Consider the following 25,497-nt stretch of genomic DNA (forward strand, 5'->3'; position numbering starts at 1 on the left):
AAGCGCGGGCCGGTGACCCGCCTCCAAGCGCGGCGAGGTGGGGCCCGGGGGTCTCGGCTCGGCAGCGGGCGGGGAAGCCCCCCGAGCAAGGTCTTACATCAGCCACCCCACGTGCAGTCAGAGGGAGGGAGGAAGTCGCTCCAGTCCCCCGGGCTGCGCCTTTACCCCCGCCCCCCCTCCGGCCTCCGCCCCTCCCGCCGCGCGTCTCCCCGCCCCGTCCTTGGTGCAGCCGCGGCCGCCGAGCCGAGCAGCGCCGCGCGGGGCCGAGTCGAGCCGAGCAGCCGCCCGCGCCGCGTCGCCGGTTTAAGCGCAGTGCGGGGCCGCGGCCGGGGGCGGCGGTAGTGAGACCAGCGCTGCGCTCCAGCCCCCTTTTCCCTCCATGGTTTCTCTCCGCTCCCGTGAGTAACTTGGCTCCGGGGGGCTCCGCTCGCCAGCCCGCACGCCGCCAGCCGCCTGGGACCGCGCCGCCGGCCTCTACCGCCAGCAGACCCCTTCCGACGGCCCTCGCTGCGCAGGCCGGGACGCCTCTCCCCCCTCCGCCCCCGCCGCGGAAAGTTAAGTTTGAAGAGGGGGGAAGAGGGAAACATGGACATGAAGAGGAGGATCCACCTGGAGCTGAGGAACCGGACCCCGGCAGCTGTAAGTAGAACCCCCGTCGGGCGCCCTCTACCCCCAGTACCCCCACCCCCCCGATGACTTGCATGTAATGGTGGCCACCTGCGGGGCCCGGGCCGCGGGTTCGCCGGCCCCGGCTCGGAGAAGGGCGCAGCTCGCGGGCTCGGACGGGGAAGGCGGGCGGGCGGGCGGGCGTGGAGGGGGGGAGCGAGCGCGCGGGGATTAACTCTTTGGCGTCCGAGGGCCCCCGCGGCCGTCTGGGGAAGGCGGTGGGGTGGGGGAAAGCAAACTTTGAGCTCCTCGCCGGCCGGGGTCCTCTTTCGGAGGAGCGCGTGTGCATGTGGCCGGCGGCGAGGGAGGGAGGAGGGGGTTGTGTAACGCTGGGAGCCATGTTTGCAGCCTCTTGAGATGCGCGGCCGGGCGGAGGCCGGGGCCTGCCGAGGAGCCGCGCGGCCAGCCGGGGCCCGGCCCGCCGGGGCTCCGCGCGCCCCGGGCCGGCCGCGGAAGGGGCTCGGGCGGGGCGGGGACTCCTCCAGTCGGGCCTCGCGGTTGGCGCCGGCGGGGCCGAGGGCAGGGGCCGTGGGGTGAGGAGGCGGCTGTCGGCCTCCGAGGGGGGCGAGGAGCCCCCTTCGCGCGCCGGGGGGCTTGGGAGGGCGCGGCCTGGCGCGCGGAGCGGGGGAGGGGCGAGCCGGGCCGCGGAGGTGGCGCAACCGCCGCCCCTCCCGAAGCCAAGTTTGAAAAAAGGACGCGGTTCCCGCCAATTTTTCAAGCCTAAAAATAAAACTTTTTCCCCCATTTCTCTCGTTCCCCTTTCGTCCTCCGGGCCTTTCCCACTCCCGGGCTCTCAAGGCGCGCCCCGGTCGGCCCAGGCCAGCCGTTGTGGCGGTGGCGGCTTCGCCTTTCCTCCGCGCCGTGGCGGCGGAGCCCGGGGCCCCTGCCCGGAGTCTGGCCCCTCGGTGTGGGCGGGCTGCGGCTCCTCGCGCCAGCCGGGGCGCGCCACGGTCCGACACAGCGCCATGTTGGCGGGCGCTCGTCTCCCTCCGCCGCGTATGCCGGCCTGTGGGTTCGGGCCACCGCTGCCGGGCCGAGCCCGTGGCTTGTTTTGCGCCCGCCTCGCCGGGGCTCGGCTGGCATTGGCGGGAGCCGCGCGCTGCGGCCGCCGCCGACTCCTCCGGCTCGATTCCTCTTCGGGAGAGCCGCCGTCCCCCTCCCCCCTTCTTAAAAGGGCAACGCCAGGCGGCCGCCTCCGCCCGGGCCAGGCGCCGGGGGTACGGGCGGGCCTCGGCTGGGCTCCCGGGCCGCGCGGTCTCGGCGGCCTCTGCCCCCGCACGTGCTCCAGGGAGGCCGTCACTCGCCGCGGCGGCTGCGTGAGCGGCGGGCGGGCCTTTGAGAATCGCCTCTTTCTTTTCCATCCCTACCCTCTGTGCTGCCGGGCGCGGGGCCATGTTCCCCGGCGCCCGCGCAGGGTGGCCGCGCCTCCGCCAGACCCGGGCCTCGGGTGAGTGGCGTTCCCTCACCGTGGGGAAGCCCAGGGGAAGCCCTCTCACCCTGCCCCAGTCGAGCGATGGGCGCGCTTCGTGCAGTCAGGTAGCTGTGGGTAACAAGTTGCCAACTTGTGGAAATTCATCCACCTGCGTTCTCCTGGTGTCCCCACAAATGGGGTACGGGGAGAAGCGCCCCGCGCATCCCTGGAGGACCGGAGGGGTGGGTGTCTCCACTTGGTCCCCTGGGTTTTCAGGTTGAGGTTCGACCACAGCAGTCCCATCCGTCCACAGTCAGACATTTTGTGTCGGCCACGTGCTAGTGTATTGAATGGTTAAGCCTTTTCGCACCCTAAAACTTGAAGAGTTGTGTTCTCATTTTGAGGAGTTGTTAACTTCAGACCTTTGCATTATTGCTGCGTAGCTGCAAGTCAATAGAATGTGGAGTAAATTTAGCCAAAATTTCCAAAAGTATGCACGTGGATCTTCAAGGCGCTTTAAAATCTAAAATTTCAATTCTTTGTGCGAAAACTAAAGTACTTTAAAGTAGTCGGTAAGAGCAATGTTGCTCCCTCTGGGAAGCACAACTGGGCTGATGTTCTCACTATATGGAATTTTTTCACATATGCAGTAACCAGGATATTTTCAGAAATACTTAAATAAAATAGGACCAGGTGTTAACTTTTCAAGTAAAATCAACTTAGGTCTTACGCTCTTGCCAAAGACAGGTCAGTCATGTGATTGTTTCATGAACGTTAAATTAAAAGTCAGTTTTCAGTTGCACCATCAGGCGACTAGTGGCTACTGTTACTGGACAGCACTAGCCTACAGCAATCCACTGGTTTATTAAATAAATATTTGAGTACCAGCAGTTATGGCAGGGTCTGGAAAAGCAGGGTGAACTAGACAGCAATCCCTTCCATCCTGGAGCCTAAGAACCCGGTGGTATCTATTGTACTGGTGCAATTTAGAGGCTTTGGTTGCGTCCTGGAAGCCTGCTAAGGTTGGGGGATAGGTGAAGAAAGGCTCCCCTGGGAGCCCTGAGGAGGAGACTGAGACAGCAAGAGTTAGGTTTTTTGGGTTTTTTTTTTTAAGATTTTATTTATTTGACAGAGAGGGAACACAAGCAGGGGGAGTGGGAGAGGGAGAAGCAGGCCTCCCGCTGAGCAGCGAGCCCCGATGCTGCGGGCCTCGAACCCGGGACCCTGGGATCATGACCTGAGCCAAAGGCAGATGCTTACCGACTGAGCCACCCAGGCGCCCCAAGAGTTAGGTTAAGAGAGGAAAGCTTTGATCTTAAATTGAAGGCTTTCCAGGGAAAAAATGCTGTAGGTTTTGAAGGACATTCTTAAAAAGCTAAATAATATTTTGCACAAAAGAATCATCCTTGAGGCAAATGAAAAGTTGTTGGAAGAGGACTCCTTTAAAACCAAACTCAGTCACATGGCTCCTTATGTTTGTGGGGCCAGCTGTTAAGAGAGTAGGCTTGGCCTCTGGGATCCTGCAGACTTGTCATTTGGGAAAAGAAAACCTTTTTTTCGGATTTAGAGTATGGACAGGAGGCTCTTAAATGCGTACATGCATTCCATGATTGACTTAATGCCATCAAGTGAGAACTAAGTGTTGGAGGAGGGTAGAGGTTCACAAATGTTTTTTGTAATTTTTTTTTTTTTAAGACCAGATGGGCTTTTATTGTGTGTGTGGCTTTTTTGTTTTTATTTTGAGGTGTGAAGATGACCCTGGTAACACTTTTACCTTCTTGTGTTCCTTGGCCAGTGTATGCGAGACCAAGATAATAGGTTCAGTTCACCTATTACTATATTTTTATTCCTTATAAACGCAAGTATGCACATTTAAGAGGGGACTTGCAAAGAAATGTGTATTTCAGGCTTTTTTCTAAGACCAAAACAGCTCTTAATATCAGGTGTGTTCTCATAGTGGAAAATGCCTAAGATGGCATTTAAAAATCTACATAAAGAATGGAGATCACCATTTTAGAATATAGGCAAGAGTAAATATTTTATACAAAATATTGTGTTGTCAGTTCACTGAGAACAAATTGTGTAGTGCTAGAACACACCACATACATCACAGAAATTGGTGGTATTTTCAGATTTTGAAATGAGACACTGATAGGGGCTAGTGAGATATAATTTAGTTATATTCCAAAATGGAAAAAAATAGCTGTTCTTTATGTGAGGCTCTCATCCTTCCATTGCACCAAATATGGCACTCTGTTATGAGCACCGTATTAACTATGCGTCCAGGGACAGCCAGCTTTGATGGTAGCTGTTTGAGTTTTTCATTCATTTAGAAAGCTAGGCAATTCCTGTGGTTCAGTGGATGCCTCTGTGGGACTCTGGTGGGCTGTGTGCGAGACTAGGCACTCCTCCCCTATAAGTAAGAGTAGTCTTAGGAGACACTTTTCAGTTTCCTCTACTTTATACCTTTTAAAATTTTTTCCTCAACTTTTGTCATCTTGTGTCTATTAATGTAATTTTTAGCATAATGGGATATTCTAATTGCATAGCAACTAATTGGTTTTTTCATTTTTTAAGTATTATATCTAAATTGAAGGAAAAAATAGGTACAGGTAAGCCAAAAATAGTATATGTAGATAAAAATAAAATAGAATTGGGTGGGTGGGTGATTTCTACCATCTAGACATTGGGGTATATAGTATATTTATATATTTAATTTTCTCCAAATTCAAATTTTATTAATGCATATGTTTATATAAATACAGTAAACTTTATCTCTCTGTGTCACTATTGTTTTGCAGTCTGGTTGTTAATGTCTGCATAGATCATAATTTATGGGGGTGGTTAGAAGGCTTTTTGCCATTTTAAATAGTACTGAAATGACCATCTTGTAATGTGAACCTGTCTTCTGTCAAATTGTTTAGAATGGTTGCTTTCTTTACCTACCCACCAATAGGATATGGGTGTTTCCTTCTTTAATGCTGATAGTCCTGTCACCTAAATACAATTGAGAACCATTAATATAAATTTGTTCTGTCATTTTGAAAACATTATTTTAAAATAATGGTAAGGTGGAAGGTTTGAACATCCGTTAACTCAGAAGAATGAAAGTTGACAAAGATGGCAGGAGTTGCTTTTTCTACATTTTTGGATTATTTCACTTAACTGCAATAACCATGCATTACTTTTCTAATTTAACTAAAGGAATTGATAATTCAAAATGATCTATAATTCCTCCATAAATTTCCCCCTCTAACAATTATAACCATTCTAATTGGGAAAATCACCCAACCAGTTCCAAACCAGTTAGGTAAAATTGATTTGAGTAGCCAGGGGAGTGGAAGGTGAGAGCAAGTTGGAGAGGATCAAAGGAAAATTGCTTGATTTTGTCTGTGGCTCTTAGCACCAATCCCCATAACTTGACTACAGTATATTTCTCAGATTTTTTGGTTAAAAAGTAGTAGAAAATAGTATTGCTTTTCTGATAGTTGCAGAAAACAAAAACAAGAGTTAAATAGGAAATAATGTGATTTTTAGTTTTTAAGTATTTACCTTGAATTCATATTTGAAAAAAAATCTGGTTTAATTGGAAAATGAAGGATGAAGAGTAAATTTGGTCTCTAAAGTTAAACTATCTATCTTCAAGCAGAAGGCCACCTAACTTTTTCTTGGACTAAATAGCTCCCTGAGTTGTACACACAAATAAATGTACAAATGCCTGCCCAACCTTATCTCCTTAGATAGTAGCTCTGTGAGGATTTGGAACATAAGGAGAAACGGGCCATTTTTTTTTTTTTAAGATTTTATTTATTTATTCATGAGAGAGAGAGAGAGAGGCAGAGGGAGAAGCAGGCTCCCCACTGAGCAGGGAGCCCGAAGCGGGGCTCAATCCCAGGACTCTGGGATCATGACCTGAGCTGAAGGCAGACGCTTAACCATCTGAGCCACCCAGGCGCCCTGGGGCCATTTTTTCTTGATTAGAATCCCTCATTTATTCTGGGACTAGATTGGGAGGCCACGGGGTTTTCTACCCCCAACTCCCTGCCCTCTGTCCCCTCTCCCACAGTTCTATCCCTTGCAAGCAAGTCAGGGTCCCTCCATAGCTAGGAATAGGGCAGGGGGAAGGCTTAGTTTTCTCAAATGCTGCTGACGCAGTGCCTGAGAGCAAACACCTTTCACGTGCTCCTGTTTAGAACTTTATAGGGGCTAGAAGAAGGCTGCTGAGGGTTGGCTTTCCAGACGTGTTGTCCTCGGGCACAGCCCCAAGTGGAAACCTGTGGTCTCTGCTTTCTTCAGTAAGTCCCCCTCTGTTCTGTGCATTTTCCCCAGGGGCTTATCCTCTTACTGTGCCTCTGGCTCTTTGTTGGGGCTGGGGTGGGGCACGTTTCTTTACTACTACTTCAGCCTTCTCTGCTGAGCCATACAGTCCTCTGCCTGACTCACCCCAGTGAATTCTGTTGCCTCCTACTCGTGGAGAAAATTTATTAAAGGTCTCAGGTGTGCATTCCCTGAACTTCTTGCTCTCCCACTTGTAAACTCACCTACACCTGTATCCATCCTGGCTTTCTCCATAGCAGATGATCTATCTCATTTTTAATATGCAGTTTTTATTGTTGTAGTTGCACATCAACTTTTTTAATGTGATCTGGTTTTTTTTTTTGGCTTGTCTGTTTTTTGTCCATGTTTCTTTGGGGTTGTTTTTTTTTCTCAAGGTAAAAACGGTATCCTTGAGAAAATGATAAATTAATGCAAATACCTAAAATTTCCAGATATCAAGAAAAGGTCACAAAAATAACAGGGGTTGGTTGCCATTTTAAATAAAGAACTCGGAACTCAACAGACTCAAATGTGTCTATTCTTTCACCTAGCAATCGATTGTGAGGAAAGAATCCTGATTACAGAAGTTTTGTGTAAAAAGATACCATACCATTATTTATAAAAGGGAAAATTGGAAATATATTCAACAGGGAGGATTGTAATTTGTGGTATATCCATATACTCTAATTTCTTTAGCCATTAAAAGTACTGAGTTGTTAAAGTATGCTAAGTAATAGAGTTTTATTTCACCTATCTATGAAATATACAAAGAAAGACTGAGCTAATATACCAAAATATTAACAGTGACAAACATACTTCTTGCATTGATGTGATAATGCTTGTGATCAGAAAGAGGTTCTCTTTTATATCCAAGTTTTCTATTGCTGCATCTCCTCAATCCCCTACAGTCCTGACAAACCCGTAGGCAGTATTCTGACAAGCCTGTGACCAGTTTTCATCATTTAACAGTTGTGAAAGCTCTTTCTCGTCCTGGGGTAGGGGTGACTGAAACAGACATGACCCTGCCCATCATGAAGCTTGAAGTCTAGCGGTGACTTTTAGATCTTTATTCTTTTAATAGATTAATATTATCATCATTGAAATGCTAAATAAGATTTTTTTTTTAAGATTTTATTTATTTGAGGGAGAGAGCATGAGTGGGGAGTGGGCAGAAGGAGAAGCAGACTCCCCACTGAGCAGGGAGGGAGCCTGACACGGGACTTGATCCCAGGACTCTGAGATCCCAGCCTGAGCCGAAGGCAGACTCTTAACCGACTGAGCCACCCAGGTGCCCGCCAAGTAAGGTTATATAGGAAGGTCTCCCAGCCGCTCACTTTCTCTTCCTGAGAGATTTTCTGTATATATAAGACAGCGAATCTATTCTGCACATTTTTCATCCCACAGTGTATCCTGGAAATGAGTCCCTGGTTGATGGGCATTTGAAGTTGTTTTCTAATTTTTTTCAGTTCTTTTCTCAATAACTTCTTGTGCCTTATTTCAGAAACCTTTGCAGGTGTTTGAAGCCGGTGCTTCACCATCGGTGCCACTCCTGATTATTCTCATCTTTGCACGTTCCCCAGGGCTCTGGCCTTTGTCCTCTTCCTGGGGATTCCTTCCTCCCGCTCTTTTTTTCTGCCCTGAGGACTCCAAATACAGAACTGACAACTCTCCTCTGCGCCCCGGACCACATGTCCCGTTGTCTGGAGATACTTGGACCCAGACATCCCAAGGGAATCTCAAACTCAATATCCCTCATAGTATTCATTACATCTGCCCCTCGGAAAGCTGTTCCTTACTTATTTCCTTCTAGCTACATGGCTTCCATTTCTCTAAGCCAGACTTCAGCTTCCCCTCCATCTTCCATACCCAGCAACTAAACCTGCAGATTTGAACCATTTAACATCTTTTTTTTTTTTTCCTTCCGATTCTCTCCTCTTAATTCCTATTCTGCTGTTGGTTCAGCAGACCTGTTTTAGTTCACATTTGAATCTTTATGGTAATTTTTTTTTAAGATTTTATTTATTAGAGGGAGAGAGCAAGCACAAGCAGGAAGAGAGGGAGAAGCAGACTCCCCACTGGGCAACGAACCTGATGGGGGGATCTATCCCAGGACCCTGGGATCATGACCTGAGCCAGAGGCACCCGCTTAACCGACTGAGCCACCCAGGCACCCCTTTATGGTAGTTTTTGATGACCCTAGTTACAGTGGAATTTTACCAGTTGAAAGAAATACCCTAGAGGTGATTTCTCCCAGTGAGCTGGGAGGCAATATGGCTAACTCTAGTCCCTCCTCACTTGGCTTTTGGCATATTAGTGTCATTCTGAATAATAATTTGGATTCTCTGTGAGCTACAGTCGTAGAAAATCCCCCGAACCAAATAAGAACTTTTAGTTGTATTGCTGTATTAGATGTGTGGGCAATTACAGTTGACTTTATTTTTTTTAAGATTTTATTTATATGACACACAGAGAGACAGCGAGAGAGGGAACACAAGCAGGGGGAGCGGGAGAGGGAGAAGCAGGCTCCTGGTTGAGCAGGGAGCCCGATGCAGGCCTCAATCCCAGGACCCTGGGATCATGACCTGAGCCAAAGGCAGACGCTTAACGACTGAGCCACCCAGGTGCCCCTGGTTGACTTTATTTTTATGGTTTGTTGGTTTTACTTTTTTTAAAATACAAAAGAAATACATGCTTATAAAAAGCTCAGTACAGATATGAATAAACAGCAAAGGGTCCTGTCGTTCCCCTCATCACTTTCCCCAGAGGTTACTTTTTTTTTTCAGCATTTAGTATGTTCCAGGTGCTACTCCTCTGCAACTGCATGCCATGAATGCTATTATCTCCCCTTCACAGATGAGGAACTGAGGCACAGAGAGGTTAAGTGACTTTTCTGAGGTCACACAGGTTGTAAGTGGCAGAGCCAGGATAAGACCTTGGGCATCTGTTTCTAGAGCCCACCCCTCCTCACTGGACACCTTAAGATTTCAGGTGTGATTTTCTCCAGAAAAGGGGAAAACGGCAGAGGTGTGTAAACGAATGTGGAATGAAGGAAGGAAAGAAGTAACAGGTGTAATTGGCCTGCATGTATCCTAACTGTAACCAGGGCTTAGGAGGAGGAAGTAGACAGGGTAGTGAGAAGTAGTAAAGAAGCAAGTGAGAAGTTGTGGTGTTGTGGGTATCACTGACTCTAAATCTGTCTCCTTCTCTGTAAATGGGGGGAGGGTGTGGTGGTGCAAAGAATAATGAGTAAATTCTCCGTAATGGTAACAGTTGCTAGAGTAGTATCCTTGGATTTTGTATGGGAGGATGAAGACATTATTAGCTCATATTCTCATTTTAGAACTATGAGGATCTCCCTTCCATATACATGCTTGATTAATGCTATTTAACATAGTAGATTTACTGCAAGAGTGCCTTTGGCCGTTAGCTCTAATTTGCATCACCGTAAATTGCCCAAAATTTGTTAAAAAGTTGCAAGTTTCAGAGTCGACCACAGAGCAAGAATGGAAGGTAGGGATTAGCATGGGAGATAGACAGTAGACTGTTTATTAATTGATCAGTATTTAAAATTGTGGGGCGCCTGGCTGGCTCAGTAGAGCATATGACTCTTGATCTTGGGGTCAAGAGTTCAAGCCCCATGCTGCGTTGTAGTTCTTACTTTAAAATAATAAACACAAATAAATAAAATCTTCAGATATGATACCCTTGGATGGATTGGAATTCTGAATTTCAGAACCCACAAAGGAGATTTTATGGCCTGAAAACGGAACCTAATTTAACAGTTTTCTCCCCTGGAAATATCTTTCACATGTAACCCAGATTGATCTTTGTTTTGAATTAAGGCCTCTTGCATCTTGACCCCTTCTGATTATCTTAGTAAAGATTAATAAAACCAAAAGTGAAAATGTGTACTGTTGCCAAAATCTCTCAGGGATTTGATAGGCAAAGTAAAGTTTTCCTCTTTTTCTTGTGTCAGTCCCCTGGGCCTTGAGAGAGACTCAGCCAGTGGGATGGGGATGGGGGTGGGGGTGTTTTCTCTGCTTTTATAGTTAAAGCCCCCCTCTTGGGGAACAGACTTGGGAAAAGGAATAAGGGGGTATAGTTTCTTCACTTATATTTTAAGAACTCTTGTTCTGTCTCTGGGAAGTAAAGAGTTTAAATCTTTATACCATGGTGTAAAATCCCATCCTTGATATCTATTGGCATGTTGTTACTAAAGGCTTAATCATTTTTCATTTATTTATAACTGTAATCTAGGTCTAAGTAGAGGCTGCCCCTGTATGTGGATGTTTTTGTTGGGTGTTTATGGTTGTAGGTTTTGCTTTGTTCTTTGTTTTATGTATGGTTCTGAAAGCTTATTTTTTTCTTTTTTTCCCTTTGTCATCCACAGGTTCGAGAACTTGTCCTGGATAATTGCAAATCAAATGATGGGAAAATTGAGGGCTTGACAGCCGAATTTGTGAACTTAGAGTTCCTCAGTTTAATAAATGTAGGCTTGATTTCAGTTTCAAATCTCCCCAAACTACCTAAATTGAAAAAGGTAAGTACTTTTTTCTTTAGCAGTAAAAGAGAACATCCTGAGAAGGGGAAACATACATGATTTTACCTGTAAGGAAGCAGTTAGTGTAGCAGGAAGCAAGTGGCCTTTGGACCTGGGCATATATGGGATTGAATTCCAGCTCTACCAGTTCCCTGATGGATGATCTTCTGCAGGTTACTTAATCTCTCTAAGGCTCAATTTCCTCACCTGTAAACTGGTGATATCACCTAGCCTTACACAACTGCTGTGATGGTTAGAAATAATACATGTTGGATGCTCAATAAATAGTAGTTATGAAAAATAATTATTTTGTGACTAAGCTGTTACTGGTTAATTGCTATATGTTATAATGTTAGCTGTGTTTTTTTCTTAGTATGCTCTGGTTTAGGAACCACAGGTGCCTCCCACTCTTCGTGTTCTGTGTTTGTTGGTTAAGGGTGAGTTTCAGTAAAGACTTTTCAGGTGTGTAGTCTGTGATAATTCAAACCCATTGTGTAATTCTTAATGACTAGAAAGTTTAAAATGTGGTTGTGACTGCAAGAGTTCACTGTAACAAAGCGACTGTATTTCCCATCCTAGCTGATGGCTCATTGTTAGTACTTTATTGGTCTAATTATAAATCACCCTCCACACTACCAATTAAAAACCCTCAAGAAAAATGTGTTCTCATGTCCTTGCACATGTAACTGTCTCAGAGCTCCAGAATGTCAAATTGGAAGAAACTTTGCTCGAATCTTCCAGCCTAGTCCCTTGCTTTATAGGCATAGCAATAGACCCAGCAAGGTACAGTGATTTGCCTAAAGCCACACTTAACAAAAAAAGTTAGTACTAGAGCCAGAACTAGAGCCCATACCTCCTATTTCCTAAGCCAGTACTTTTTCTATTACATCATGAAAAGTATGTGTAACTATTGCAGACTTTTCCACTGTTTTGGTGTTTACTTTATTAGGGAATTTAGGCAGAACTTTTATCTAAAGCTACACATAGAAATCTGTAATCAGATTTAGGCAAAATGCAGGTAGGCTGTTCTGTAGCTTGCTTGAGTCCTGAGAGGAGATAGTTATGGGTTAAGTACATGAAGTAAAAACCAGAAGCTTTTTTTATTCATGACCTTATTTAGGTAATAAATGCTTAGGCAGTCCTCATGAGTTTCAGATAACTTAGCTTCCTATCAGAAAGAATAATCCTGTTATATTTAAATTAGTATATTGTTCCCTTTCTTCTGCTAAGCATCTACTTTAGAGGTTCAAGTGTAATCCTTTTATATTTACATGGGTTATTGGTGACACTGGGAGCTCTGATTAACCCCATTAAACAACTGATGGCTTTCTAGCATGTGTCTGCATAAACTTGATGCTAGTATGATCCTACTGTATTTCGTGTTCTCTTTTCCTAGCATCCTGATACATTTTCCTGATTTATTATGGTCTGTACTATCAGACATAGGAGAGAAGTGAATCCGTGACCATCTATATAAAGGCTTTATCAAATCCTTCTGAAGCCTTGTTAATCACTTGCAGAGTTAGGGAGGAGTGGAGAGATCTACAAATCAAACTTAAAGGCAGATAAGACATTCTCACAACTGATACAGACTTTATTTTCTTCCTACCCTGGAGCATAGATTGTTTTTTAAAAAAGAAACAGATTCTGAAAGAATTTTTAGTGTGTAAATATCACAGGTTTCCTAAATTTACACATTGATTTCATTTCAAAATAAATATGCCATTAAATGCTTTAGCAGATTGCCTTGCTGTCTCTATTCCCTAAGATATTCATGTTGAAAGGATACGAATATTATATATGTGTGATAGTCTAACCAGTCAAGGAAAATGGGAAGTGGTCTCTGTTTTTGTTTTGATTTACTGAAATCTTAATAAAGCTGACACTTGAGTCTTTATTGATAGACTTGTATTTTTTTTTTTTAAGGATTTTTTATTTGAGAGAAGAGTGAGAGAGCACGGGCTGGGGGTGGGGCAGAAGAAGAGGGAGAAGCAGACTCCCTGCTGAGCGGGGGCCCAACTCTGGCTCCATCCCAGGACCCTGGGATCATGACCTGAGCCAGAGGCAGACACTTAAACCAACTGGGCCACCCAGACACCCATAGGGTTGTATTTATAAATCTAGAGCATGACTAGATAATTTGGAATATCTCATGGGAAGGAAAAAAAGTTTTGAAATGTTGTGTTTCCTCTTCTGAAATATTTAGTAACACCTAAGTAGGACTTGAGTTGTTTTTTAAACTCATTCTTTCAACAAATATTCAAGTTTTTAAAAGTTCCTCTGTTCTGCATCATGTAGTTCATTTCATTGCATGCCAAAGACTAAATTACATGAAGTTTTCATGCTATTCTGAGTACATAGCATAGTGGGAAGGGTGAGTTTTTCTGAAGCTAGTCTGCCTGGCTTCAAGTCCTTGATCACCTCTGTAACTGTTGTGTGATCTAGGGCAAGTCATAGAGTTATAATTCATTGTCCTCATCTGTAAATGCAGGTAATAACTCTACCTATCCCATAGGGTTGTTGTAAGAGCAAATAAGCTCATACATTTCTAGTGTTTCGAACAGTGCCTGGCACTTACTATGTAAGAGTTAGATTTGGTTGCCATTGTTGTTGCACTTAAACTAGAGAAGTGAAGCCAGTTCTGTGGCCTGAGTTTTTTCATCTGCAAAATGAAGAGTTTGAATTATATGCTCTCGACTGTCTAATTTTTCCGGCTCCAATTTCTTCACTTCAGATTCTAATTCCTCCGTGAAGGCTCATTCCTTCATCGGCACACGACTTGCTGTGCTACTTGACCTGCCACTAAGAAATTAAGAGTAGGTTCTCATAAAGGCTAGTGCCAGGTTTATGCAAGAAAGGGCCTCTGGGGAGTTGGTTTCACCAACCCTGAAGCTGTTTCCCCACTCACTTTCCTGAGGTCATGGAGCTTCTTTAAGGGCTTGCTTTGGGACCTGTGCCATTCCTGTAGCCTTTGGAGCAACACTCCCTGGTGGCTTCCAGGTAGAGAACCTTCCAGTGTGTCAGAACTATACAGAACCAGAACAGGTTTCAAGTGGGCATAGTGAGCTTTGTTTGGCACACGGAATAAGCTGCTTAGAATGCACAGACCATTTACCCTTCCTGGCAGGTATAGACTATTGCAACTTCTCAAAGAATTCTAATTTGTCTTGACCCACTTTTTAGGTTAGAAAACGGTTTCACAGATGTTAGGGGCCAGATCTTGAGCAAACTATTTAATTAGCAGCTAGTTAAGGAAATGCAGCTCTTACCCATCCTATTTCTCCTCCTGCCTTGAAATGTTCTTGGGATCTGTAAACTACTTACCTGGTTTTAATCAAACAAAATGAACAAACATGCCCTAATAGGAACAGATATTATTTGATTTTGATAAGTATTTAAGAATTGTATTTGCTACTTATAACACCTTGGTGATAAGTGTTTCTCTGTGTATTTGTATGTTGTATGTTCTCTTGCAGCTTGAGCTCAGTGACAATAGAATCTTTGGAGGTCTGGACATGTTAGCAGAAAAACTTCCAAATCTTACACATCTAAACTTAAGTGGAAATAAACTGAAAGATATCAGCACCTTGGAACCTTTGGTAAGTAAGTGAGAACTTGGAAACCAGGACTTATTGGTCATTTTCATTTTCATATTTCTTTATAGTGAGGGAAATGCTTGGAAATAATAATTGATTAAGAAGGTGGTGGTTTTTATTATAATACTTTCTATAGAAGTTTTAAAGATCAGGGCCTCTCTAGTTATGTGTTCCTGTGGCTTTTCTCTCCCTGCCTGATACTGTGGTGGTTTCCTTCAATGGGGAATTCTTTTCTTTTTTTGTCCTTTTTAACTTTCATATATTGACCATAGACTTAAATAATTATCTTAAATTTTTTTCCTCAAACTGGCCAGGCTATTCTGTACTTTCATACTTTTACAGAAAAAGCTGTTCATACTGGATGGCATACCTGAATTGCAGATGGAACAGTCCAAGGACAGCTCCAGTTAGTTTTAGGTCTTCTAATTGATCTTGTGCCCCAGCTGGATCACTGTTGCCTTAAGTTTTACATGGGAACCCCAAAATCCTCAGTCTTCATAATGGGATAAGCTGTAAAAAGTTAAGTGCCAATTGGGTTACAGGCTTACTGTGTGACCTTGGGCAAATTGCTTCTTCTCTCTGGGCCTCAGTTTCCTCACTTATGAAGCAGGGAGGATAATAAGCTTTGCCTTACTTTACTTAGGAGTTCTGAAAATAAAATAAGGTAGTGCACTTAACTTTGCTCTGTAAGTTGGGAAGCTGTGCTAGTGGGGGTCCAGTCCACGTGGAAGTTGTAGGGCAGAAAAGAGCTGGAGGGAGAGGTTAATGTAAAGTGTGGGGCAGCCTCCCAGGCTGTTCTGTGTGGCTGCCACCTGGAAGGTGCTATGAATTCAAGATTGTTAAGTGACTGATTTGTCTAACTATGACATTCTATAAATTTGGCATTTAGACTGAATTCCATTTTAATAAGCTCCTGGAACTCCCAACTTGTTTCACACTATCCAAAGAAACCTATGGTTTCTTTCTGTTTTTACGTATACATGAAGTCAGTGTTTCCATTTGACTTATCTCGCAAACATTAATTGGGGGAGGGTTTTGCAAGCAGATATTGAGGGGTCTCAGGATCCAGAAGAGCAAAACCCAAGAGGATAAGGCATCTTTCTCTGCTATCGTTATCTTTTCTGGTGTCACAGTACATTAAAATATTGGGGTTTCACCTAACTTATACAGAATGCTCTGTCGATATTTCTAGGGAAGATAGAGTTAAATTGTGACTTCTTCTAACAAAGAGGAGTTCCTGCCAGAATTATAGCATCTTTTTCCTCCTAATCAATAATTAAGGCTCTGCTCCAATGTAGGTTAAATCACCTTTTATTGAGTCCCTTTATTTTTATGTTTCATTGAGTGGACCACGGTTAGCTCCTATTTCTCAAATGCTGGGAGCCTGTTTCTCACCTTTGCTTCTTGAATTTGCCCCTTTGTTCCGTTATAGGTACACCCAGATACTTGGGCTGCTTCCTTTTTACTAGTTCTATTCATTTCCTCTAACCCAGTCCCCATTTCCAGTGTTTAAGCAAACATTAGTGAGTTTTGCTGTATTCAAGGACATTAACATTGGCCCATTGTATCCTCCTGTAACCCAGAGAAAAGAGAATGACTGTCCGCCTTTTAGAGATGAGGAAACCAAGTTCAGAGAGCTTAAATAATTACTCAGTGACCACAGGATAAATGGCAAAGTAGAGATTCAAATCCAACTACCATTCTTTCGACTGCCCTTGGGACCTGTTATTTTTGCCTTTGTATTTATTCCATATCCAAATTGACATTAAACTGGGAATTCCAACAGGAGCACTAAATTGAGTGCTGGTGTCTCCCAGCTAGACAGGCTACCCTGAACCTTTCTTTATTGTTTATGTGTCTATGATAGGCCTGTCGATTCAGGGTCACTGTGAGCATACGAACCCCTTTTTTCTAGAACAGAGTGCCACGCAGTACCCTCCCATTGCTGGATCACTGGCTGTTGCCTAATTCTTGTGGCAACCCCAGTCCTCTTTGGTGTTTCACCAGAAGCCTTTGTCCATGTCGTAGCACACACAGGCAGAGCAGAAGCAAATGTTATATGGGAGTTGTTTTTTTTGGGCGTTACTGACCTGGTCAGCGATGTATGAGGGCCCTTTGGAGGCAGTGAAAGTCTAGGTCCCCCAGAACAGTGAAGAGTGGGAAATAATCGTTGTATTTACCATTTTTGGAGGATCTGCTACATACCATACACTGTAGTAGATGCTTTAGGTATGCTATTTCATTAGTAATCCTTAAAAAACATTTTTACAAAGAGAATAAGAAATAACATGGCCCTTGTTTTATGCATGAGGAAGCTGAGGCTTGGGAGAGTCCGAATCCCTTGTCCAGAGTCACACACCTGGCTAGGCCAGTGACAGAGCCACAGTGCTGCACACCCAGGGCCATCTGGAAAGGCTTGACTTCCCACCATTCTCCTGAACTTGCTGTTCAGATGCCTGGGGGTGCTAGGTAGGTCTCCTGAAGTTTTATCTTGGAATAAAATAAAACTGTAGGAGAAGGTGAAGGGGGGTATGTTGGGTCCATTTTGTCTTCTGAAAGTATTCTTCAGTGGGAACACCATCCTCATCCTCATTAACCACGTACATTTTGAACACCGTCTACTTTGAGCCCAGTTCTTACAGTCATTGCAATGATTGTGAATGCCTCTGCTTGCTACAGGGATATTAATCGAGAGACAAAGAAGGCATCAATCCAAACTTCCTTGGACACCTTTTTTAAGAGACCTGGGCCATCCAAACCATCCCCCAAAGCCCTTCTAAATTCTAAGAAGGCAAGCAAAATTATTGTTAATAAAATGTTTAATGTGTATTATGGCTAGCCTATTAGTTTTAGGCCACATTTCTGGTGTGGTAGCATTCTGATTTTTGGGCTTTTTTGTTTGTTTCTTGTTTTTTTTGGGGGGGGGGTTTGTTTGTTTTTTAGCAGTATTTACACATTACATTGGGGTCCTGAATAATCTGTGGGTAGTGTATTTTGGGCCTTAAAGCACAATTTTATTACTTAACAGTTGTAGAGTACTACAGTTACTTGGAATTTTGTTGTTTATTTGCTTTCACTTCATTTTCTAGCCTACTGTTTGGCATGTTTGAATTATTCATAATGGGTTCTTTTCTCAGGAAGTAGCCAAAATCTCACAGATTCATGGAGTTTCAGAAATAGGTGGGCCTTGGAGGCCCTGTGTACTGTGACAGGAGATGGAACTAGAGAAGGGGCTTGAGGCACTGTAGAGTGTGAAAGATCAGGGGTTGTATGCATTTTTGTGCATCCGTTCCTAGGGAATAATTTTGAGAAGTAAATGGCTCATTCCCTTGAGTGAAGAATTTTTAGACTTTGGGAAAGCTGCCTAAATTTACTTGTGGTCGTATCTTAGCTGGTATAGAGACAACCTTTTGTAGAAGAGAAAAGAGTTCCCAGGGTGCCAGCTAGTTGTCTGGGGTGGTATTTCAACATTTTTTCCCTCTTTGGCAAGAAGTCCTACCTGGGCTTTTGGAGGTCAGGGCCTGCCCAGTGGGGAACCTAATCTGAAAGCTACACAACATAAAAGCGGCTCTCCCTATGATTAGAAGGGCTGGGGACGGCTTTCTTAAGACCTCAGGGGACTAACTTACATAAGCACATTATTTGATCCCCAGACTCTTGGATCACTGTACATTGGTGTTTTGAGGAGTGCATTTGCCTGTTGCTCTAACCCTGCTCTGTGTTCCCTGCCTGGCTCTCTGTTCCCAAGGGCTGCTCAGTACAAATAAAACAAGTGTGGGAACCTCTTCTTTGACCAGGAAGATGAAGATTCTGTAAGTGCAGGGGTCAGCAACCCTTCCTCTGCAGGGCCACATAGATGTTTTAGGCTTTGTAGGCCATATGGTCTGTCGCAGCTACTCACTTTTGCCATTATTCTAGGACAAAAGAAGCTGTACATAGTACATAAACAAATGAAGTGGCTATGTTAGAATAAAACTTATTTTACAGAAACAGGCAGTGGGCCAGGATGGGCCAGTCGTCTTTTGACAAGCCCTGCTTTAGGGTAAAGATTTTTAAGCCATTTTGTAACTGTCCTGAATCACTAAGATACCTCAAGTCCTGAAGACAAGGTTTTTTTCATCTGCATTTCTTTCTGGGTGCTTGTGAATGTTGAAATAGTTTTCCCAATAAAGCATCAAAGCCTTTGAACAGTGTTTATTTTTTGCAACTTCATGCAGAGATCCTCTTAATTTTGTTTGTTTGTTTGTTTTAGTACTACTTTCTCAGAGAATACCAAGCTTTTTCTCCTGATTCAGAACGCTTAAAAGTGACATTTATGAAGCTGTATGTCCTCTGCCCTCCAGGCTCATTGACCCTATTCTAGAGGGCACCAGGCTACATACTACTTGATGTTTTGTGTTCGCTTCTCCTTCCTGAGAGGGTCTGCTGTGACTTCCTGCTGCTCTCTTCTACTTGCCTGTAATAGACTGCCTCTGCCCTCCCAGTGTCTCCTTTCACCCTTAGTCACTACTTACAAGAGCTGGGATTGAAATACTAGTACACAATTGTAATAACAAATGAACCTCTGAGTAAAATACATGGACATTTTCTTACCCACTTTGGCTACTCAGAAAACTTTCCTCAGCCCAAGCTTTTAGATACCAGCTATTTTGTATTCTGTATTTTAGATAGATTAAATCAAAGTTCTAAACAAATGAGGTATTGCAACAAAATTTCAGGGTCTGGTAAAGTCAGAAGAAATTTATATCAGAAAGGTCTGGTAATGGTGTTGATCCTTTCCCCCAAATTAAAAAAAGACTATTTCTCTCCTCAAGTTTCAACTCTCGAGTGCCCGTTCCTTTTCCCCAGTCTGTACTGACTCCTCTCTTCCTGGAGAATAACTCTTATCACTACACTTCTTGCTTTTATTATATGCCATTCTCTAGTGTTTCACATCTGTGTCTTTGAATAGAAATCTCAAGTACTTCAAGATTGATTGCATTGATTAATTGAATGAATTTTTTTCCCCATCCTGCCACCCCAGAGCATTGAAGACTAGGCTTGATATCCAGCAAGTTCTTGTTGGCCATTTGATTACTTGAATGTTAAAATGTAGTTTGGAACCAAATTTATTAAAATTCTGTTTGAATTGTCTCATACTGTGAAAAGATTCCGTTTTAATAAATATTTTTTCAAACTCATTTTTCTTAAAACTCGTGCTGCCAGAAAAAGACAGTTCTCTGAGAAGGTAGATGTAGAAGGTAGATTATAGAATCTAAGATCTAGTGACCTATTATAAAGGTTGCAAAGGACTTGAAATGTTTTCCTGTGTATAAAGCTGCGTTGGTAGCAGCTAAATGAATAAAGAGCCTAGAATTTTACCTCTTCGGCAGATGGGTTTTGTTGCTTATGTTCCTTTGGTTTAGGAATTTTGTTTCTTAATCCTTTTCTTCAGAAAAAGTTGGAATATCTGAAAAGCCTGGATCTGTTTAACTGTGAGGTTACTAACCTGAATGACTACCGAGAGAGTGTCTTCAAGCTCCTGCCCCAGCTGACCTACCTGGATGGCTACGATCGGGAGGATCGGGAAGCCCCTGACTCAGATGCGGAGGTGGATGGTGTGGATGAAGAAGAGGAGGATGAAGGTAAGTGGGGGTGACGTGCACTGAACCTAATTTCTGCCTATCAAAGGTCATGATAAGCTATTGAATATTCTTGCTATTGAGAACAATAATGACTATCCATGTGTATAGACATTTCCATTAAATTTGGAACTGGAACCTCTATTTAATCTTGGGACATTGAAGCCTTCAAATGATTCAAAATAAAAATGGTTAGCCTTAAATTTGGAGACTGTGCCCTCACACATTGAAATATTTGTGGCTTACAGTTTAGTAAGAGGACCATCATCTCATGTCTCCCTGCCTTATTCGTTACTCCCCATTCTTGGGTACTGTCTGACTTAATCCTTACAAACTCAGCTTTGTCAACACTTCCAGATTGCATTTCCTGATGCCCATGAGCTAGGTTAGGTTCCTTGTGCATGCTAAAGCACCTCCTCGCTTACCTCTTTCATAACCTGTCACTCTGCTATTCTTGTCCCTTTCAACTATGCTATGATGATCTTCTTGGGTAGGAATGGTCTGTTTCATCTTTATTCACAAGGCTTAGCACTTCATAGATACTAGGTACATGTCCATTATATCCAAATGTAAATAAAATAGCTTTTCTGATGGGCTTGTGCTCTCCTTGCACTGTGACTCACTGACTCTTGAGCCACTCAGGATAAATAGTTTCTCGCCTCTCTAGTGGCTTAGAGGAAGCAGAGCTTAGAGGAAGTCAGCACGAAGAGAAGTTACTCTCCTAGAATTCCTGATGTTGCTGGAATTTGTGGTATTACTGTATTTGAAGCATTATTTTAAATACCTTTTCTTTAAAGATGAAAATACACAAAACAGATAGTTAAGAAAAGTAGAGGAGGAAAACATCAGGCAGCTTGGGTGCAATTAATGGTGTAATACAGTGGTAGCATCTTCGCAAATTTACAGCAGATTTGAGACAAGGCAAAATAGGGGAGGTAGGATGGTGTACACATCACTTACGCCCTTCACTGAAGGTTCTCAGGTAGTCCTGAAAACCCTTGTGCCTCTTGTTGTCTGTTTAAGTTCACCTTAAACAGGTCGAATGGCCATGTGTGCAAGAGGCTATAAGGAAATTCCTTGGAGAGTGAGGAGAGCAGCTCCTGAGAGGGAGTATCAGTCAAGCAACAAGTTTGAGCATTTGTTATGTGGCAGGCACTATGGAATATAGTTTTGAAAGTAAAAACCAGACATGGTCCCTGTCCTCTTGGTCATTACGGTCTACTGAGAAATGTTAAGTAATCACAAGTGAGTAAAGCGTGTGATAATAGAGAAGTATCAGGTGCTCGTGTGTGAGCGTATGAGCTGGGATTAGGAGGTCTGGCGAGTCTGCCTGAGGAAGTGATGTTTAACTGAGACCCAAAGGTTTGAATCAGTGTTAGCCAGGCAGAAAAGAAAGGGAAGAGCATGCAGAGAATAGGAAGCCAGACAGCACCCAGGTTCCAGGACCAGGAAAGGTAAGAACCACTTGCCTCCAGGCCTGCACCAGATGGAGTGGAGACACAGAGGTTGCAGGTGCCTTTCAACCTGCTTCTTGTTCCCCACCCACCCTGACCCTCCCATCACAGGCTTATGAGGGTTTCTCAGGTTCCTCATCTGGTATCTGGCTTTGTGGTGGTACCCTTACCTCAGAGAAGGAGCTCATTGTTATTTATTTATTGGGCAGGGGTGATAACTTTTTATTATGGAAAATTTCAGACATAGACAAAGATAGAAATAATAGTAAAACTAACTTCATATTCCCATTACTGAGCTTCAGCAGTTACTGGTTCATGCGGCGCCTGGGTGGCTCAGTCGTTAAGCATCTGCCTTCGGCTCAGGTCATGGTCTCAGGGTCCTGGGATCGAGTCCCACATCGGGCTCCCTGCTCAAGAGAGATCCTGCTTCTCCCTCTCCCTCTCCTGCTCCCCCTGCTTGTGCTCTCTCTGTGTCTGTCTCTTTCTCTGTCAAATAAATAAATAAAATCTTAAAAAAAAAAAAATTACTGGTTCATGGCTGATCTTACGTTATACGTACACACTCCTACCCACTTCCCCTTCCTTATTTTGAAGCAAATCCCAGGAATCCTGTCCTTTCATCAGTAACTGTTGTACAGCTAGTCCATCAGGACTCCTGGCCTCCAGATACGAAGGGCTCTGCTAGACAAAGGGACTGAGTTGCAGCTGCCTGCAAGAAAGGGGGCAGGCGTGGTGCGTGGGTTTCCTCGGCATCGGTGTAGCCCAGCGTTTGTCTCATGGGCAGACCTAAAGCACGCCGGCACCTTGGCAGGTGTGCCTTGTGGGCCGTCGAGGGTGTTTAGTGAATTCCTTTGGACTGTTTCAGAAGGAGAAGATGAGGAGGACGAGGAGGATGAGGATGGTGAGGAAGAAGAGTTTGACGACGAAGAGGACGAAGACGAAGACGAAGATGTGGAAGGGGAAGAGGATGAAGACGACGTCAGTGGGGAGGTTGGTGTAACTGCTGCTGTTTCCTCTTGGTAGTTAAAACGTGGAGGGGTGTTTTTAGGATTTTTTTTGTTTTTTAAGAAAAAGGAAAGAAGGGATGCCTGGGTGGCTCAGTTGGTTAAGCGGCTGCCTTCAGCCCGGGTCATGATCCCAGGGTCCTGGGATCGAGTCCCACATCGGGCTCCTTGCTCAGCAGGGAGCCTGCTTCTCCCTCTCTCTCCCTCTGCTTGTGCTCTCTCTGTCAAATAAATAAAAAAATCTTAAAAAAAAAAAAAAAGAAAAGGGCTTCTGATGAAAGTAGTACACTTGTAAATAGACTAGTAACGGTTTGATTGATGTAATTCTTGTCCCCCTTTCAGTAAATACTAAGCAGAATGCTTACAGAATGCTAATTAGACACACTGCTTGGCTCTGCAGGTGTTTTGACCCTTTAGCTTATTGGGGGGAAGTAATGAGTTGAGTGTCCTTTCCATAGGGTGGGAAAACTGGAAGTGTTGAGAGCTGTTGGCATGTCTGCCCTTGGTTGTGTTGAAGGGAAGGGTATGTTTACCAAGTCTGAACTTGTTCTCTTATGTTCAGCTTAATTCAGTGAATATATCCTATGCCTGCTGTTTTAAAGAGTTGGGGATGCAAAGTTGACCCAGAATGTGGTTCTGTCTTGAAAGAGCATGTAGTCTCGTTTACGGGACACCCAGTGATACAGTATCTCTGAGGAACTGAATGCCACAGAAGGACAGGAGAAAGGAGTGACCTGACTCTGAGAAACCTCAAAGGAAATTGTGAAAACAGGCAAAGAAAATGAGATGTCATCAAAAAGCACATTGCTTCGTAGTACAAAAGTAAAGCTGAGCAATTTGTGTAATCTCATAGGCGTTTAATGAAGTTAAGTTCTTGAAAGAAGCTATTTATGAGAATGGGCATTTAGAAAATTCTCTTCTGAAATTCAAGATTTTAAAATCGTTTCTCGAATTATCCGTTATAAATTGTTATGCTAATTAAACATGTCTGGCAAATAAAATGCTTACTTCTGAGAAGCAGTTTTTAAAGAAAATTTTAATTGAAGCTTATTCAGAAAAATGAACAGATTTCAGGACATTAAAGTAGATAAAGATAATATATTAAAAGTTTTCTCCTTGATGAATTGTTGCATTTAGTGGCAAATTATCTTTTTCTCTGTACTTCTCAAGTTGGCAAATTAATCCAATAGCACTCGCTATTTCTTTAGGAAGAAGAATTTGGACATGATGGAGAAGTTGATGAAGATGAAGACGATGAGGATGAAGATGAAGATGAAGGTGGGTCTGACGCATGCACTTAGGTCCTCCTCAGTTAAAAATCATGGGGAAAGTCCATTAATTTAGAATTTGAAACTACAGCGAACAAAATAAAATTCCCTTTGCCCCGGTGGCCTTCACAGGCGCTTCCGTAGCACTGTCGGTGCGCCCAGGCTGGTGAAACCTCCTGCTCTCTGGCAGTAATGCCCGTGTGCAGACAGGAGGCTGCGCTTGGTCACACACTTGTTGTGTTTTTAGACACCATCATTCGGATTACTGCCACACATGAGATTTCTCGTTTGGGAATTCTTTCACTAAAATCTTAATAACTGGATCATAACTTTGGCAGAATGTAATAATAGCACCTTTCCAACTTCATTACTGTTATTTCTTTTCCCTACCACAAACAAAACCAATGAAACATCTATTTATTTGTTAGTCATTAGAAGTATAGATTCTCACACCTGTGTGGGTTTCAGAGTACCAGATTTTTTGCTCTGCTTTCCATTGGTTCATGCTTTCTCAGCGTCTGCTCTCTGTGCCAGGCACTGGACTAAATTTACACTAGTACAACAATAGGCAGGGATCAGTACCTGCCTTTAGGGAGCTTTTTGGAACATCCTGCACGTTTAGGTAATTTCATTGACATAGCGATGAATTTTTACTAGTTGGAAAAAACAGGATGATGTATAGGTATTCTTGGCTCAAATACCTAAGGATTCTAAGAAATACCTTCTGAGTTAATATTCACTTGCTACAATTTGAGTCAACTTAAAGAGAGCAAGTTAAAAATGAATGGAGAAAACTGGGTTAACTTGCTGTTATTTGAGATGCTGCTGTGCATTTTGCTCTTCTTCATTCAATGGTTGCTATTTATGCTTTTTAGTTAATACCTCTTAAAATCAGCAACCTACCAATCTAATCAAGCTTACATTTTTTTTTTTTTACAATCTCCCAACCGTCAAAAAGTTCATTGTTGTTACTTCCATTAGCAATAACTTAGGCAAATACCTTTCTGATTGTCTCAAAAGTGAATTTTTGTTATTGTGCAGAAGAGGAAGAAAGTGGGAAAGGTGAAAAGAGGAAGAGAGAAACAGATGATGAAGGAGAAGATGATTAAGACCCCAAATAACTTGGAAAGAAAGAACTGTTCAGTATTGGTTGGACTGCTCATATGGATTTGATAGCTGTTGAAAAAAAAAAAAAAAAGGTAGCTGTGATACAAACCCCAGGACACCCACCCACCCAAAGAGCCAAAGAATAGTTCCTGTGACATTCCACCTTCCTCCATTTAGCCCCTCTTGGAAATTCACCACCAAGCTTGGGGACTTCACCCCAACAAAATTGTAAGCATTGTTAGGTTTTCATGTCAGACTTGCTGTAGCGTGGAGAGCTGTGATTGGGGAGCCGGCCGTCTGTGGCTACCAGTTACACCGAGACTGTAACAGCATTTTTACTTTCTGTACAACAAAGAAGCTTTGTAAATAAAATCTTAACATTTTGGGTCTGTTTTTTCATGCTTTTCTTTTCTTTTTAATGAATTTTTTTTACATTAGGACATTTTATGTGTCAACTGCCAAAAAAGTATTTTTAAGAATTTAAGTGAAATAAACACATTCCTCTTTGGTAAA

At 43.6% G+C, this 25,497-nt stretch overlaps 1 protein-coding gene across 1 annotated transcript; it reads left to right on the forward strand.

The window, feature by feature from the left end:
- The first annotated feature begins 268 nt into the window (after window positions 1-268).
- ANP32B (acidic nuclear phosphoprotein 32 family member B) lies at window positions 269-25,497 on the forward strand. Its single transcript, XM_028108822.2, has 7 exons — window positions 269-639; window positions 10,785-10,934; window positions 14,411-14,533; window positions 19,965-20,154; window positions 22,471-22,595; window positions 23,818-23,887; window positions 24,919-25,497. Exons 1-7 carry the CDS (start codon window positions 586-588, stop codon window positions 24,984-24,986), a joined length of 780 nt encoding a protein of 259 aa, XP_027964623.1. The 5' UTR covers window positions 269-585; the 3' UTR covers window positions 24,987-25,497.

Source organism: Eumetopias jubatus, unplaced genomic scaffold (assembly GCF_037043125.1).
Source record: "Eumetopias jubatus isolate StellerSeaLion01/CBP00866 unplaced genomic scaffold, mEumJub1_p1.0 scaffold_15, whole genome shotgun sequence".
In the NCBI taxonomy this organism is placed as follows: domain Eukaryota; kingdom Metazoa; phylum Chordata; class Mammalia; order Carnivora; family Otariidae; genus Eumetopias; species Eumetopias jubatus.

Bases quoted from the DNA above. Each gene is read 5' to 3' on its own strand.
- ANP32B (XM_028108822.2), top strand. From the start codon at position 586: ATGGACATGAAGAGGAGGATCCACCTGGAGCTGAGGAACCGGACCCCG. The intron at 640-10,784 runs GTAAGTAGAACC...TGTCATCCACAG, and splicing joins GGAACCGGACCCCGGCAGCT to GTTCGAGAACTTGTCCTGGA. The intron at 20,155-22,470 runs GTAAGTGGGGGT...GGACTGTTTCAG, and splicing joins TGAAGAAGAGGAGGATGAAG to AAGGAGAAGATGAGGAGGAC.